We start from the raw sequence: 13,692 nt of genomic DNA on the forward strand, positions 1-13,692 counted from the left end.
ATTATTGCTTTTTCTGCTTTTTCGTCTGCTTGGAAAAAGGCAAAAAGTGAAGGCAGAATTTTTCTCCTCAGAAAAAGAAGGAACACCAACCACCAAAAAAAACAAGAGAGATTTAACAACAAAATGGGATTCCTTGGCCTCGGACGACGAAAGAAGAAATCGGAAGCAGAGCTCGCGGAGGAGGAGAGAGTAAAACGAGCGAATATGCCTTGGTACGCGCGCATGTTTGGGATGGATTCGTGCTGCGGGAATCGGAAAGAGAATAAGAAGTCTAAAGATAATAATAATACTAATAATGGCGCGTCGTCGATGGATTAGTAGTGTGTAAAGAGATTCAAATTGATCTCTCTCTCTCTTTTGCTCGCTCTTCGTAAAGACTCTAAATCGCCGCTCTGAGTCTCGCTCTCATTCTCATTCTCTCTGTCTCGCACGCGAAGGACGCATCGTCGCGTGTTTTTGTGATGTGTGGGTAAACAACGCGTGTATATAGAAGAAAAAGAGAGAGAGAAAAAAGGGAGAAAGCAGAAAAGATATTCAGCAGCAGCAGTTTTGTAAACAAACAACAAGTATAAAATGTAACAGCGCAAATGTCATTTTCATTTTCGCAACACTCGCATCAAAAATCGCTAATAGTTCCCGACAGATAAGACGCTTTTTAACGCCAAAATAGCTTCGGTCAATCGCCCGGCTAAACTGAACGTGACGAGCACGACGCTCGATAAGCAGAGCAAAACGATGCACCGTCTTCGAGTGAACAAACGAGAACCGCCTCGTCTGCGTTTCTTTTGATGTTGTGACGACATCGTTTGCGTGTTTATTCGGTGCTCGCCCAGCTCCATGCGGTCGATGTTGGAGGAATTTGCCGTTTTTAATAAGCTTTCTGACATCATCGTCGACGAAGATGTCGAAAGTTTATTATTGTGCGCGTTCAAAGACGAAGCGGTGGCGAGTTTTTTTGTCGTCGGCGGTTTCTCCGGTTTCTCCTCCCTGCTCAAACTTCGCGTTAAGAATCTATCGACATCGTATGACGCAGACTCCGTGTTTATCGTACCATTTGGACCGACTAATCTCTGTAAACACTCCTTTGCAAACATTTGAGCGAGAGCAGGAACCGGATCGCCCGCCCTTCCCGTTGCCGTTTGTAACATCGCGCGAAGCTCTTCCACGACATTCGCCGCGCGCAAAGCCGAATGGTGCGCGGGATGAGACGATAAACCAGATAACGCGCGGCACGCGTCCACAAGTGCGGCTGAAGACTGATGCTCGGTTTCGTTGTCGTCGTCGCTGTTGGCATTTTTCTTCTTGTGGGTACTCCTTCGAGTACCGAAACCATCGTCGTCGTAAAAATCGTCGTCGTAAAAATCGTCGTCGTCTTCACCACCGTCACCATTCTCCGAGTCGTTCTCACCGTCGGAATCGTGTTCGGGTGGCTCTAAAGACGCGCATAAAACGTACGCACCTCCTGAAGCGCAAAATGCGCTCGCTGCTTGACTCGGAGGGTTCGTCTTCTTCGTCGTTTGCGCAGTTCTTCCTATAATCGCAGCGAGTTTGAGTAAATCCAACACCCCTAGAGTCCTCGCCGGATCGTTCTTCTCGACGACTCGTAAACCGAGCCATCTCGCGACTGACGTGCCTATGTACGCACCAATCGGCAATCGGTCGTTTTTCAACAGTTCACACGCGTAATTTTTGTCGTCGACTATGCGAGCAATCGTCGCGAACGCTAGCACGGACGTTTCCTTGTTCGTCGCGCTGTGTTCACCTCCTCCCGCTCCGCTGTTGTTGTCGTTGTTGTTGTTGTTGTTGTTGTTATAACTAGTACTAATATTACTACTTTCTCTCGCAAACGTCTCGCACAACGTCGCAAAGGTTGTTTTCGCGTGTCGCTGTAAATATTTCTTGTTTTCTAAAAGCGAAGACAATCGATAACTGGTCAAAGTTGCCCGATGTCGAGCTATAGCTGAAGCTCCGGAATGCGCCTCGGCTATTTTAACGACGCTTTCAATAGCCTCCTCGCCAATCGCTAACACCATCGTTTCCGACACCTCATTCGAAGAAGAATACGTGGAAGATTTATCGCTCGTGTTACAAAGCGACGCTATGGCCCAAATTAAAGACTCCGTCGCCTCGTCGCTCGGGGAGAACTGTAACAACGCTTTCGTCAGAGCGTCAATCGCTCTCGCCTGCCTCAACATGTGCCTACCTTTTAAACTTTGACCGGATAACAACACGATCAGTTTCGCGCAATAATCCAACAAGTGCGTCGTTTTTGTCGTCTTTTGTTGCGACTGTACCAACGCGCGTTGGAGTAAAGTCACCAGCGGTTCCGATACGCCGTGATTCAAAATCAGCTTCGTGTTCTTCTCGTTATTACTACTACTCGCGCTACCCCCAACCGCGTTTGCAAAATTACTATTGTTATTGTTTGTTTTCGCCCTGCAAATATGAATCAAAGCAATCACGGCGGCTTCCGCGCACTCCAACCGTTTGGACATCAAGCAGTTTACCAGTAAAAGGCAACTCTCTTTGGTCACCGGGAAATACTCGTTCCCTCCGCCGGCGGAAAACGAAGACGACGAGGACGGAAGAGACCCCGCGTGGTGATGACTCGAAGACGAAGATAAAGAAGAATGATGATGATTCGAATCCAACTCTTGACTGAAATTCGCTAAACTTTTAATCGCGAGATAATAGGTTTCCCCGTCTATATTCTCCGATTTCCGCGCAATCCTTAGCAACAAATTCGCCACGTTCCCGCTCCCTCCGAATTGCGTCATCTTCGCTCTGTTTTTATGCTTCTTCGATAACACGCAAATCAACTCGCACCCTTTCTCGCACGTCTTCGATTCCAACGACGACGCGTTCAACGCGAACGTTATCGACTGCATCCCTTTCAGCAAGAAAAATTGACTCAACGGTGAACTCTCTTTGTTGTTGTTTCCTTCTTTCGTATTCGTATTCGTAATCAAACGAATCATCTTCTCAATCGCATCCGCTCGTTCCAACTCGGGACCGGTGCATTTCTTGATCAACTCTCTCATCATCAGAGAAGATTGCTGCTGCTGCTGCTGCTGCTGCTGTTGACTAGACGAAGACGAGGACGACGTCGTCGTCGTCGTCATCATCTTTTCTAACTCAAGGTTGTTTTATGATACACTCACTCACTCTCTAGCAACAGAAACAACAACAAGAAAATAGTGAAGAACTTTGGCATCTTTCTTATTTATATATTGGAAAAAATGTCGCGCGCGTATTTCGTTTGATTCTTCGATCGGTAGTAAATGAATACAATGTATATGTGCACAGTTAGGACTACAAATGAGCTAATGCTGAGTGCGCACGTGCCTTTTCAAATTACTAGAATTACGAAAACGCTTCTCGCACACATCGCAATCGTACGGTTTCTCGTTCGTATGAATACGCATGTGAGTTTGCAAATGACCAGATTCACGAAAACGCTTCTCGCACACATCACATTCGTACGGTTTCTCTTTCGTGTGAATACGCTTGTGGTTTGTCAGAGCACCAGAATCACGAAAAGCTTTATCGCACACATCGCATTCATACGCTTTCTCGTTCGTGTGAATGCGCATGTGGGTATTCAAACTACTCGATTGACTAAAACGCTTCTCGCAAACATCGCATTCGTACGGTTTCTCGTTCGTGTGAATACGCATGTGCATTTTCAAACCACTAGCTCGAGTAAAACGCTTCTCGCACACATCACATTCATACGGTTTCTCTCTCGTGTGAGAACGCATATGTACGGCCAATGCAGATGGTACTCTAAACACCTTCTCGCAAACATCGCACTCGTGCGTTCTCTTTCTCTTCGATCCTTTCCTAAAAGCAGTTTCTTCTTTTCGTGTCTGTTCGTCCATTTCATACTCTTCTTCTTCTTCTTCTTCTTCTTCTTCTTCTTCTTCTTCTTCTTCTTCTTCTTCTTCTTCTTCTTCTTCATCATCTTCATCATCATCATCGTCAGGTGGTATTTGCAAACACAACACCAACGGTTCTTCTTCTTTTTCCCTTAACTCTTCTCTCTCACCCTTCGGGACCTTCAAAACCGTCCTCGCATTTTCCGCTCGTTTAGGATGCGGATTCTTTCGTCTCATAGTACTTCTCGTTGTTGATGTTGATGTTGATGTTGATGTTGTTCAGTGTGTATCAGTGTTAGAGTAGTAAAGTGAAGATTTTCGAATCGTTTCCATTCTTTCATAAATGTCCGTTGTTTTCCCCTAATTAATTCTTCAGAAACGAGCCCGCTCTTATATGATATAAATGTCGGTGACTTTACACACCTCCCTCGGCGACTTGAAACTCGAACTCTTCTGCGAAGACGCGCCTGCGACCTGCTTTAATTTTCTCGCTTTAGCCGCCTCCAACTATTACGATGGCACGATTTTCACTCGCATCATCAAGAAGTTCATCGCGCAAGGCGGCGACCCGACCGGAACTGGGAAAGGAGGCGAATCGATTTACGACGGAGGACGAATGTTCGAGGACGAAATACGAGAGCACTTGAAATTCACGAACAGAGGGATAGTGGCCATGGCGAATGCCGGGAAAGATATGAATGGAAGTCAGTTTTTCATCACGTTCGCGAAAGCGCCGCACATCGACGGGAAGAATACCATCTTCGGGAAAGTCATCGATGGATTTCCGGTTTTGGATATGATGGAGAAAGCGAAGGTGGACGAATCCATGAGACCTTTGACGGACGTGAAGATAGAAAGAGTGACTATTCACGCGAATCCAATGGCATCTCGATGATGTGAGTAGTTTTAGGGGTGTTTTATCGCACGCAACGCATTAGAGTTACTAGTATACTGTTAGCACAAATATTTTTACAACTTTTACAACAGCAACAACAACAATACAATACAAAATGTATCTTCTATCTCGTCGACGTTCGTTCCATCTTGAGCAAATCGCCGACGTGTCTGGCATTACCGGTGGATTTCAACCAGTCTCGAAACTCGCGCTGAATCATGGCGACTTTTTCCGAGTCCGCGCCGCTCGACATTTTTTCAACTATGTCTTTGCGAAAAGTGGCGACGAGCTCGTTTTTTTCGTCCATAGAGGTGACGTATTCACCGGGAATGCGAAATGGGTTCGCCCTCGTAATTTCTACTGGTGATGCTATTGATGCGGAAGGCGCGAGATCGTGCGACTGATTATACTCCCCTCCTCCTTTTTCGCCAGCCGCCGCGGCGGTTCCCGACGCAATCTCCTCGGACGGCAAAAACGGAACGATGAAAGGCCCGAAATCTTCCGGTTTCTGCACGCAGACGCTAAAGTTACTATTGTTAAGGTCGCTATCGGACTCTGAACCTGAATCGGGATCGGGATTTGTGCTAATTACCCGAGAGCTTTTCCAACTCTCCGTCATATCCTTCGAATCCGGATGCAACCGGCACTTTTTCAAGTGCGTCGACAACCCGCCGTAGTAGGAATTGTACGGTCCCACGACGCAACCTCGGGAGTCACCGACGAAAATTGGACGTTTCTCCACTGCGACGTTAAAGTTACAATCGTGCGACGCTTTGCTAAATAAATATTTCGACGCCGAGACGACGTGGACGCGCTCACATCTGGAGAGAAATATTGTCGAGGATACCGAGCCGATGAATAGGGAACAATCCACCACGTTATCGATTCGAACGTGCTTCACGGGCGCCATGACATACACGGTACTCTCCGAGCAATTCGCAATCAAGCACGAGGAGATTATTTCATCATCATCGTTTTCTTCTTCTTTAGTGCTGGCGGAGGAAACTAACTCGCGCGCAAACGTTTGCTTTTTCAAATTTTCCACGCGCAACTCGAACGGTTTCTTCAACGCGCCGGAAAAAGATGAAATCTTCGAAGACAAGGAGTCCTCTAATAATCGATAGATGTTTTGTACCGTTTGCAATTTCTCTTTCGCGCTCTTGGCATCAATCTCTCTCATCTCGTTCGCGTCGTAAAATTGAAACACGTATTTGAAGCACTCCCACGAGTTTGCGCTAATAAGCCCGGGAGAATCGATCAAGTCGTCCGTTTTCGTCGCAATCGTTTTAATATCGTTCCAATGCGAGATTAAAAACTTCATTCGCACGAATTCTTCTTTATCGCGTTCGCTTCTTTGTTGTTGTTGTTTTAGTTGTTGTTCGTTGTTTTGTTCCGCTGAATCATTACCCTCCTCGGAGTTCCCGCCTCCTAAGCTCGAGTACCACTCCGCGTTTGCTTTCATCGGCGACTTTGCCGACGGTAAGTTTATGCCGTGCATAAACAAAAACAAGCAAAAGAAATCTACTCTCACGCGTGAACCCCCCGCGGTTGAAGAATCTCTAGTATCCAACGACGCTTCGTACGCGTCCAGAATACACTTGACGTTCGCGTCCAGCTTCTTCCCATTATTATTATTATTATTATTATTTAGACGTCGATAGGCTGCGCTCGTCGTCGTCGTCGTCGCGCTGCTCGCGGTGGTGTTGTTGTTCTCTTCAAAATTCTCTCTCAAAACGTCCTCGACTCGTCTTCTTTCCAGCGTTTTTACGAACGGGTTGGTGTTTTCGGTGGTGGTGTTGGCGTTTGAATTTCTCTTTTTCTCGTCTTTGTCTTCTTCTTCTTTGTCTTTGTCTTCTTCTTTGTCTTCTTCTTCTTCTCTTTTCTCGCAGCGTTCTAACAACCTCTCTTGCGTCTGCATCACGCGCTGCTCGAAAGAAAGTGAAGACGAAGACGACGATACTAATAATGAATTGTTCGTCTTCTGATGAGAAAGAAAAATTGATAAATGTTTCCTGACCAATTGCGAAGGAATCACCCCGGAATACTCGAACACTTCCTTTCGGCATCTCGCTCTCATCATCGTTTCTTTTTCTTCTTCTCCTCCTGCTCCCGAGAGGAAGAATCCTTCTTCTTCTGCCATAAAACGCTCTTTTTGTATACTTGCAAAGCGCGGAGTCGTTTACGGTGTAGAATAGAATTGAGAAATCAAACTGTGTGAGAGCAAAAATTTGAGGAAAAAAAAAAAAAAGAAAAAAAAAGAGCAGAAACACAGATGTGAAAAAATTTAAAAACACGAGTGACAGCTCGTTTCATTTCAGATTTTGAAACCTTCTTTTTCTTTTTGAGAGAAGAGTTAAACGGTCACAAAATTGTCTCGTGACGAAGCAACGCACTACTACTACCGCGCAAATATTTATCCTCCAAATAACAAACCGCGCGCTGGTGCTCTGAGAGAAGAGAATTTTAGATGACAACGACGAGGAATAAGAGTCGTTTGAACACCACCGCAAAGTCTTTTTCGTCGTCGTCGGTCTCGAAGATGACGACGACGAGAGAGGATGAAAAAAGAATGACGACCGCTTCTTCAAAGTCCCCTAATACTACTACTAAGAACAAGAGCAACGAGGACGACGAAAACGACGCGATGAGAAAGAGGAGAAGTCCGCTCTCGCAAGTGCTCTCTCCGAATAACGCATCATCGCCCTTACATTCCGGGGAGTATTCTGATGGAGGAGGCAACGCGACGACGCCAACGAGAAGGCATTTGACGACGGGAGAATTGACGAGACCGAGCTTGAAAGTGTACGTGGAACAGATGACGACCCCGCCTCCATCATCATCATCACCATCAATCGTTGACGATGATGATAATAATAATAAAAGAACAACAAAAAGCGTGGAGGAAATCGCGGAGCAGCTGTTGAAGGAATCGAACGAGGGTCAAACAAAGACGGTTTTGATGGACTTGTTACAGACGGCGAAAGAGAACGCGAGTTACAAGCTGATGCTGGAACGGATGAAGTCAGACGAGGTGGAATATTCGTTGAGGTCGTCGAGAAAGATGAGCGAGGTGACTCAAGTGTACGAGACGTTAAAAGAGGACAAGATGAAAGCAGAGATGAAGATTGCGAAGTTGGAAGAGGAGAAGAAGAGTTTGATGACGGCGGCGGAACGAGCGAGAAGCGCGAACGTCGATACCGATTTTGGCGCCGCCAAGACGCCTTTAACGGCTCCAGCGAAGCAATCATCGCTGTCGTCGTCATCTTCGTTTCGTTTTGCAACGACGTCGACAGTCAACGATGGTAACAACAACGTTGGAATCTTTGCCTCGCCGAGATGGGAAGCGGTGAAGAAATCAGCGACGGAAACGGCAGAACGTTTGAGAGCGCTTTCGAGCGAGAAAGGCACGGCGGCTTCTCCGTTTACCGGCGGAAAAGCGCGAACGATGGTGATTGAAGATGAAGAGGAGGATATTTTCGTCGACGCGTTGAACACGGTCGCACAGACGCAACAACTCCATCGTAGTAAAAGAATGACGGCGCCAACGACGGCGAAACCATCAGTCAGGGCGATCGAAAAGACGCAAAACTCCATAGCCGACGCCTTGAGAGATTCCAACAACGAAGTTGAAGTTAAGAGTTTGCTCGCTTCCCTAGACGAGTACGTTCTGACGCTCAGAGAGAGAATATCGACGACGACGACGATGAACAGTGGTGAAGAAGCGAGTACTTCTGCTCCTACGCGAGACCAGCAACAGCAGCCGGGAGACAAGAACGAGGAAGAAGAAGTTTTGAAAATTGCGGATAAAGCGGACACTTCGATAAAATCGCTCTTCCAACTCTTATTTATTAAAGACAACAAAAAGAAGGAAGGAGAAAAAGAAGCTATCGCGACGAAAGAAAAAGTAGATACTAAAGTTGACCGGGTTAAATCGGATTTACTGAAAACGTTCGAAGAGGAAAACGATGATGCGCAAAATCGATTATTGAAGGAACAAAACGAGCGTAAGAAGGACAACGAGAAAGCAGTCGAAGCTTTGAATAAAGTTCAGTCACTCTTAGACGAGAAAACAGACGAAGCGAAACGAACGGTGGAGACTTTGGAGAGTGAGCGACGGAAAAACGAAGCGTTACAGACGCAATTGGGCCAAAAAATGAAGGAGATCGAAGATAAGAAGAAAAGCGTCGCGAGTGTATCCGTGCAAACAGAAGAAGTGGAAGAAAGTAACAGTAATAGTAAATTCGACGAGTACGAATCGTTAGTGGCATCGCTCAAAGAAGAGAATGAAGGTAAAGACGTGCAGATGCTTCAGTTGCAGCAAGAGTTGGCGGATTCGATGTCCGCGAAGAACGTGGAGCTTTCGAAACTCGCGAAGGAGTACAGAGAGCAAGATGAGAAAGTTTCCGAACTTTCGCACGCGTGCGCTACCCTCGCAGATGCTTTGGAGTCTGCAGAACACGAGGTTGAGATGTTGAAAGAAAGAGTAAAAGGTGGAGGCGAAATAGAGATGAAGATGGAATCTTTGAAGGAGGCGTTGACCGAACGCACACACGAGCTCAACATCGCGCAGTCTGAAAAGACCGAGTGGGAACAAAAATACGAAGATTTACAGTCTGAAATGCTTTTCAAAGTCGCCGCGTTGGAGACTTTGAAGAAATCTTTTGCAGAATTAGAAGCGAACGAAAAGGAAGTCGAAAATATGGAAAGTCGTAACGGTCTGTTGGCGGATGAGGTGGAAATTTTTGAACGTCTGTTTGAAGAAGAGAAGCAAAAGAAAATAGATTTAATCTCGAAATACAACGAAGAGAAGGAAGACATGCTTGAAATGATAAATCATCTCGGGAACGATATGAAGAAGTACGAATGCGAAGCGTTTACTTGGTGGACGAAAGCAGAGCTCGAAAATACGCGCGCAGCTGATTTAGAAGACGAAATAGAGCGCTTACAAGACGAGCTCGAACGCGTCAACGAAGAACAGGACGAGCGCACGGAATTACTCTTGGACGTAGCGAAACTCAAGGAAGAAAAGCGAGCAGTCGACGAAGCCTTGGAAAAAGTCGACACGACGAATAAAACGTTGAACGTTCGCTTGAAGAAATCGTACGAGCGAATACAGGAGTTGGATAAAGAGATTGAATCCGCCAATAGCGATTGCGATTTCTTGCGAAAAGAAGTCGACGAAGCAAACTCGAGAGTGAAAGTTCTCGAAGCGTGGTGTAAAGAGACAAAAGTTCACGGTGAAATTGATGATGGTGACGATGATGATACTAATATCTCTGATTCGTACGATTACGCTAAGATTCCCGCGAGATATGAAGAATTGAAGCTCGAGAATATCGAATTGATGGAGAAATTGACCGCCTCGAAAGCGGTGGAAGAGAGTTTATCGCAGCGACTCGAAAATACTATGCACGAAACCGACGGGTTGAAAGATGAAGCGAAGACTGCGCTCATGAAATCATCTGAAATGCAGAAAATGACTGAAAATGCGGTGGAGAAAACGGCGCAAATGACCAGCGAGCTGGAAGAAGCGACGAATGAAATACAAAAGCTTGAAAATTTATTGGCGGTTTCGAGACGGCAAGTACAGACGCTTGAAAAGCAACTCGCCGCGCCACGAGGAGAGATCCATCAAGAAGCAGAAATGCATCCAATCTATGAGAATGAAGAGGATACGAGCGCCATCAAAGAGTATTTCGAGGCGCAAAACGAAGAGTTAACGGCACTTTTAGCGTCCAAGGCGAGCGAATTGACGCAGATGCAAGCTGAAATTGAAATTTTGAAGAACAAATCGAGTTTGGAAGAGGATGCGAAAACGCTTCGAGGTGAAAATTACGAGCTCGCTGTTCGACATAAAGCGACGTTAGAAAGATTGACTGCAACTATGGAAGAGAAGGAAGCTTTAGAAAAGTCCTGCGAACACTACGAGACGACGATAGAAAACATGCAAATGGTTGTGAAAGAATTGAAGACGGAAGTTGAAAAGTTGAAGGCGGCGCCGAAGGAGACGTCGCAGTCGACGAAAACCATCGAAGATGGACGTCCATCGTCATCTGAAGCCAACGCCACTGCGGTTCGCGAAAAGATCATTTACGTGCATAATCCACAGCAGCATCTTCCACCGCACGCGAGACACGCGACGACGACTGAAGAGGATGAAATGTTTTACGACGTCGACGACGATTTCCATCAGCACCGCCGCCAAAGTCGCAACGCTCAAAGAGTTTCCGTGTATCCACTCGCACCAAAAGGACAGTTACCGCCGTTGCACAGAAATGCCATTGAATCTTATCACTTAGACGCGCAAAGAATGCGTTTACGTAAAGAGTGCGAATTGGAAGAGCGAGAGTTGTTGCGGATGAAACAAGAGAAGAGAATATTATCGGCGAGAATGAAGGAGGAGAAACGCTCTTCTTCCTTGAACAAAGAATCAGAAAAGAAGTCGACAAAAATGAAAAAGAGCAACAGCAAGAAGAATAGCAGCAGCTCTGCCACGACGAGTGCGACGTCGGTGGACTTTCCGGCGCAATCGCTCTCGTTCAAGACGCCGTCGCAAACTGGCGCGGCGAAGAACGACGAATCTTCTCCACCACCTTCCTCCTCCGAAATCCTCGACGGTTACAAAGCTCCTAAAAACACACCCGCGGAAACGACGGAAATTCCAATGAATACCAACGACGACGAAAACGCCTCCGTCCTATTAGAAACCGCCTTGACGGCAAAACTCGTTCTCGAAAACTCGCGCAAAGCGGACGAAAAAGCCAAACACTACAAAAAACAGGCGAGAGCGGCGTTCAAATCTCTCGAAAATATTAGCGAGGAAATGCGAAAGATGAAACAAGCCTTCGTCAAAGACCAAGAGGAGACAACGATGTGTATTACTCCTTTGACGGAATCTAAATTTTTGATGATGCGAAAATAGATAGAGAGATAGATGATGGTGATTGATTCTAGAGAGCGTTTACTTTTATCGTTTTTAATGTGATTTTTAATGTGTGCATGCTTCAATTTTTTCACAACAAAAGAGCAGAAGAAGAAGAAAGAAGAAGTTTTCTACGAGAAACACGAATACACAATCTACTCTATCACAAAACGAAGAATAAAACGATACAAATAGACACGAATAATGTCGTTAGATACTACCACGACTACGACTGCTACCACTCTCGCGGGGAATAAAAACGATCGACGTCTGCAAGAGTTTATTCTCTGGTGCGAACAAAAAGGGTGCGAGTTGAGCAAAGTCCACATCAAATCCATCGACGCGTATAAAGTGGAAACCCCTAAAGGACACCTCGCACTCCTCGATGATGATGATGATGATGATGACGAAACTGGTGGTGGTGAGAAAGAGTTCGATCGAAGAGTGTATTGCAGAACTGCGGATGATGATGATGACAACAACAACAGTAATACTAATGTTGACGCCCCGACAAAAACGACGATGATTAAAAAAGGAGAGCGAATTTTGTTCGTCCCTTTTGCGTGTTGCGTCGGGACGCAAGGGTTACGCGTTGGCACCGGCGGTGATTCTTTACCTCCGTTCGAGCAAGCGACGTCGTCGGAACGGTTAGCGGCGGAGTTATTGAGACAGAGAGATTTGAAAGAGAAATCGGAGTTTTACCCGTACATTAACGCGTTGCCGAAAGTTATCGATTCGCCGACGTGCGGGACGTGGACGACGGAGGAGATCAAGGAGATGCAATTCGCGGACGCCATCGGGACGTGCGCGAAGACGTTGGCGAGGGATTCGGTTAACGTGGAGATGCACTTTAAAAAGGAAGAGACGACCGCGACGAGGAGTTGTAGGAATTGGACGAAAAAAGAGTGGGCGTGGGCGATGGCGAACGCGCGATCGAGAGCGGTTGAGATTGACGCGGACATTGGAGACGTGGGGAATAAGGAGGGACGAATGCCTCCGTCTGGAGCGTTCGTGGCGCCATTTATCGACATGTGTAATCACACGCACGTCGACCCGGCGGCGTTTTGGCGGCCGGCTTATAGCGAAAAGAAGAAAAAGGAAATAGAAGGAATGAACTTGAAAACAACGTCACAACACGAAGAAGCTCCGTCCGAACAAGAGCAGGAAAAGAACAAACCAGACGGCGTTGAACTCGTCGCCAGAAGAGATTTAGAACCTGGAGATGAAATTACCGTCTCGTACGCCGTGGCGGATTCAGACACCTTTCTCCTATTCGGTGGTTTCGTCACGGAATCTAGAAACCCTCGCGATACGGTTGAGTTATGGAGAACGTTACCGGAATCTGCCACTTGGCTTTCGGAAAAACTCGTCGACGCCGGAAGTTCCGAGCAAAACGCCATGGCTATTCCTCTCGAATACTCCAAAGGCGTTGCGTATGCCATCGTCGAACAACGTCGTCAGCACATTTTAGAAGCCATGGGTCAGAATAAAGCCGACGTGAACAAGTTTGATTGGGATAAGTCCGGTTTAGACGAAAGCATACGCGCCGGATGGAATTTCGCGAGGGACGAGGCGCACCACGCGATGTTTTCCTTCATCGTGCAAAACGTTATGCAACCGGACAACGACAACGACCAGCTCTACCGACAAGTATTAATCGGGAGAATCACAGAATTACTGCAAAGCTTACCGACGTCCATGGAAGAGGACGTCCAAATCATGGAGCAGTGCGTTTCTCTTCTCGACAATAACGATAACAACAACAACAACGATAACGAAACGAGACTCAAAGCTTTGCGATTGAAAACCGTCTGCCGATACCGCGGACAAAAGAAGGCTATTTTACATCAATGGTTAAACTTCCTCGCGAAAGATGAAATGCCCAGGGATTTAACCGCGATTAAAAATCAAGTCAAAGCGAAGGAGGCGACCAGTTCCGCCGCGGATGAACTCGCCGCCATGTTGTAATATTAGTATAGAAACGAGTCCACATAATT

General features: G+C 46.5%; 6 protein-coding genes across 6 annotated transcripts; 3 read left to right on the top strand and 3 right to left on the bottom strand.

The window, feature by feature from the left end:
• Positions 1-626: 626 nt before the first annotated feature.
• On the bottom strand, positions 627-3,122 carry Bathy02g00400 (unknown protein; the record flags this gene model as incomplete). Its single annotated transcript, XM_007514899.1, has 1 exon — positions 627-3,122. One exon carries the CDS (start codon positions 3,120-3,122, stop codon positions 627-629), a length of 2,496 nt encoding a protein of 831 aa, XP_007514961.1.
• Positions 3,123-3,323: 201 nt separating this feature from the next.
• Positions 3,324-4,115, bottom strand: Bathy02g00410 (the record flags this gene model as incomplete). Its single annotated transcript, XM_007514511.1, has 1 exon — positions 3,324-4,115. The coding sequence occupies one exon, from the start codon at positions 4,113-4,115 to the stop codon at positions 3,324-3,326; it is 792 nt and encodes a 263-aa protein (XP_007514573.1).
• Positions 4,116-4,281: 166 nt separating this feature from the next.
• Positions 4,282-4,773, top strand: Bathy02g00420 (predicted protein; the record flags this gene model as incomplete). Its single annotated transcript, XM_007514781.1, has 1 exon — positions 4,282-4,773. The coding sequence occupies one exon, from the start codon at positions 4,282-4,284 to the stop codon at positions 4,771-4,773; it is 492 nt and encodes a 163-aa protein (XP_007514843.1).
• A 124-nt stretch (positions 4,774-4,897) lies between these two features.
• Positions 4,898-6,913, bottom strand: Bathy02g00430 (predicted protein; the record flags this gene model as incomplete). Its single annotated transcript, XM_007514478.1, has 1 exon — positions 4,898-6,913. One exon carries the CDS (start codon positions 6,911-6,913, stop codon positions 4,898-4,900), a length of 2,016 nt encoding a protein of 671 aa, XP_007514540.1.
• Positions 6,914-7,312: 399 nt separating this feature from the next.
• Bathy02g00440 (copper amine oxidase N-terminal domain protein) lies at positions 7,313-11,695 on the top strand (the record flags this gene model as incomplete). The annotated part of the gene is made up of 1 exon (XM_007514417.1): positions 7,313-11,695. The coding sequence occupies one exon, from the start codon at positions 7,313-7,315 to the stop codon at positions 11,693-11,695; it is 4,383 nt and encodes a 1,460-aa protein (XP_007514479.1).
• A 204-nt stretch (positions 11,696-11,899) lies between these two features.
• On the top strand, positions 11,900-13,663 carry Bathy02g00450 (set domain protein; the record flags this gene model as incomplete). The annotated part of the gene is made up of 1 exon (XM_007514542.1): positions 11,900-13,663. One exon carries the CDS (start codon positions 11,900-11,902, stop codon positions 13,661-13,663), a length of 1,764 nt encoding a protein of 587 aa, XP_007514604.1.
• Between the last annotated feature and the right edge of the window lie 29 nt (positions 13,664-13,692).

The sequence above is a fragment of the Bathycoccus prasinos genome (genome assembly GCF_002220235.1).
Source record: "Bathycoccus prasinos genomic : Chromosome_2".
Lineage (NCBI taxonomy): Eukaryota > Viridiplantae > Chlorophyta > Mamiellophyceae > Mamiellales > Bathycoccaceae > Bathycoccus > Bathycoccus prasinos.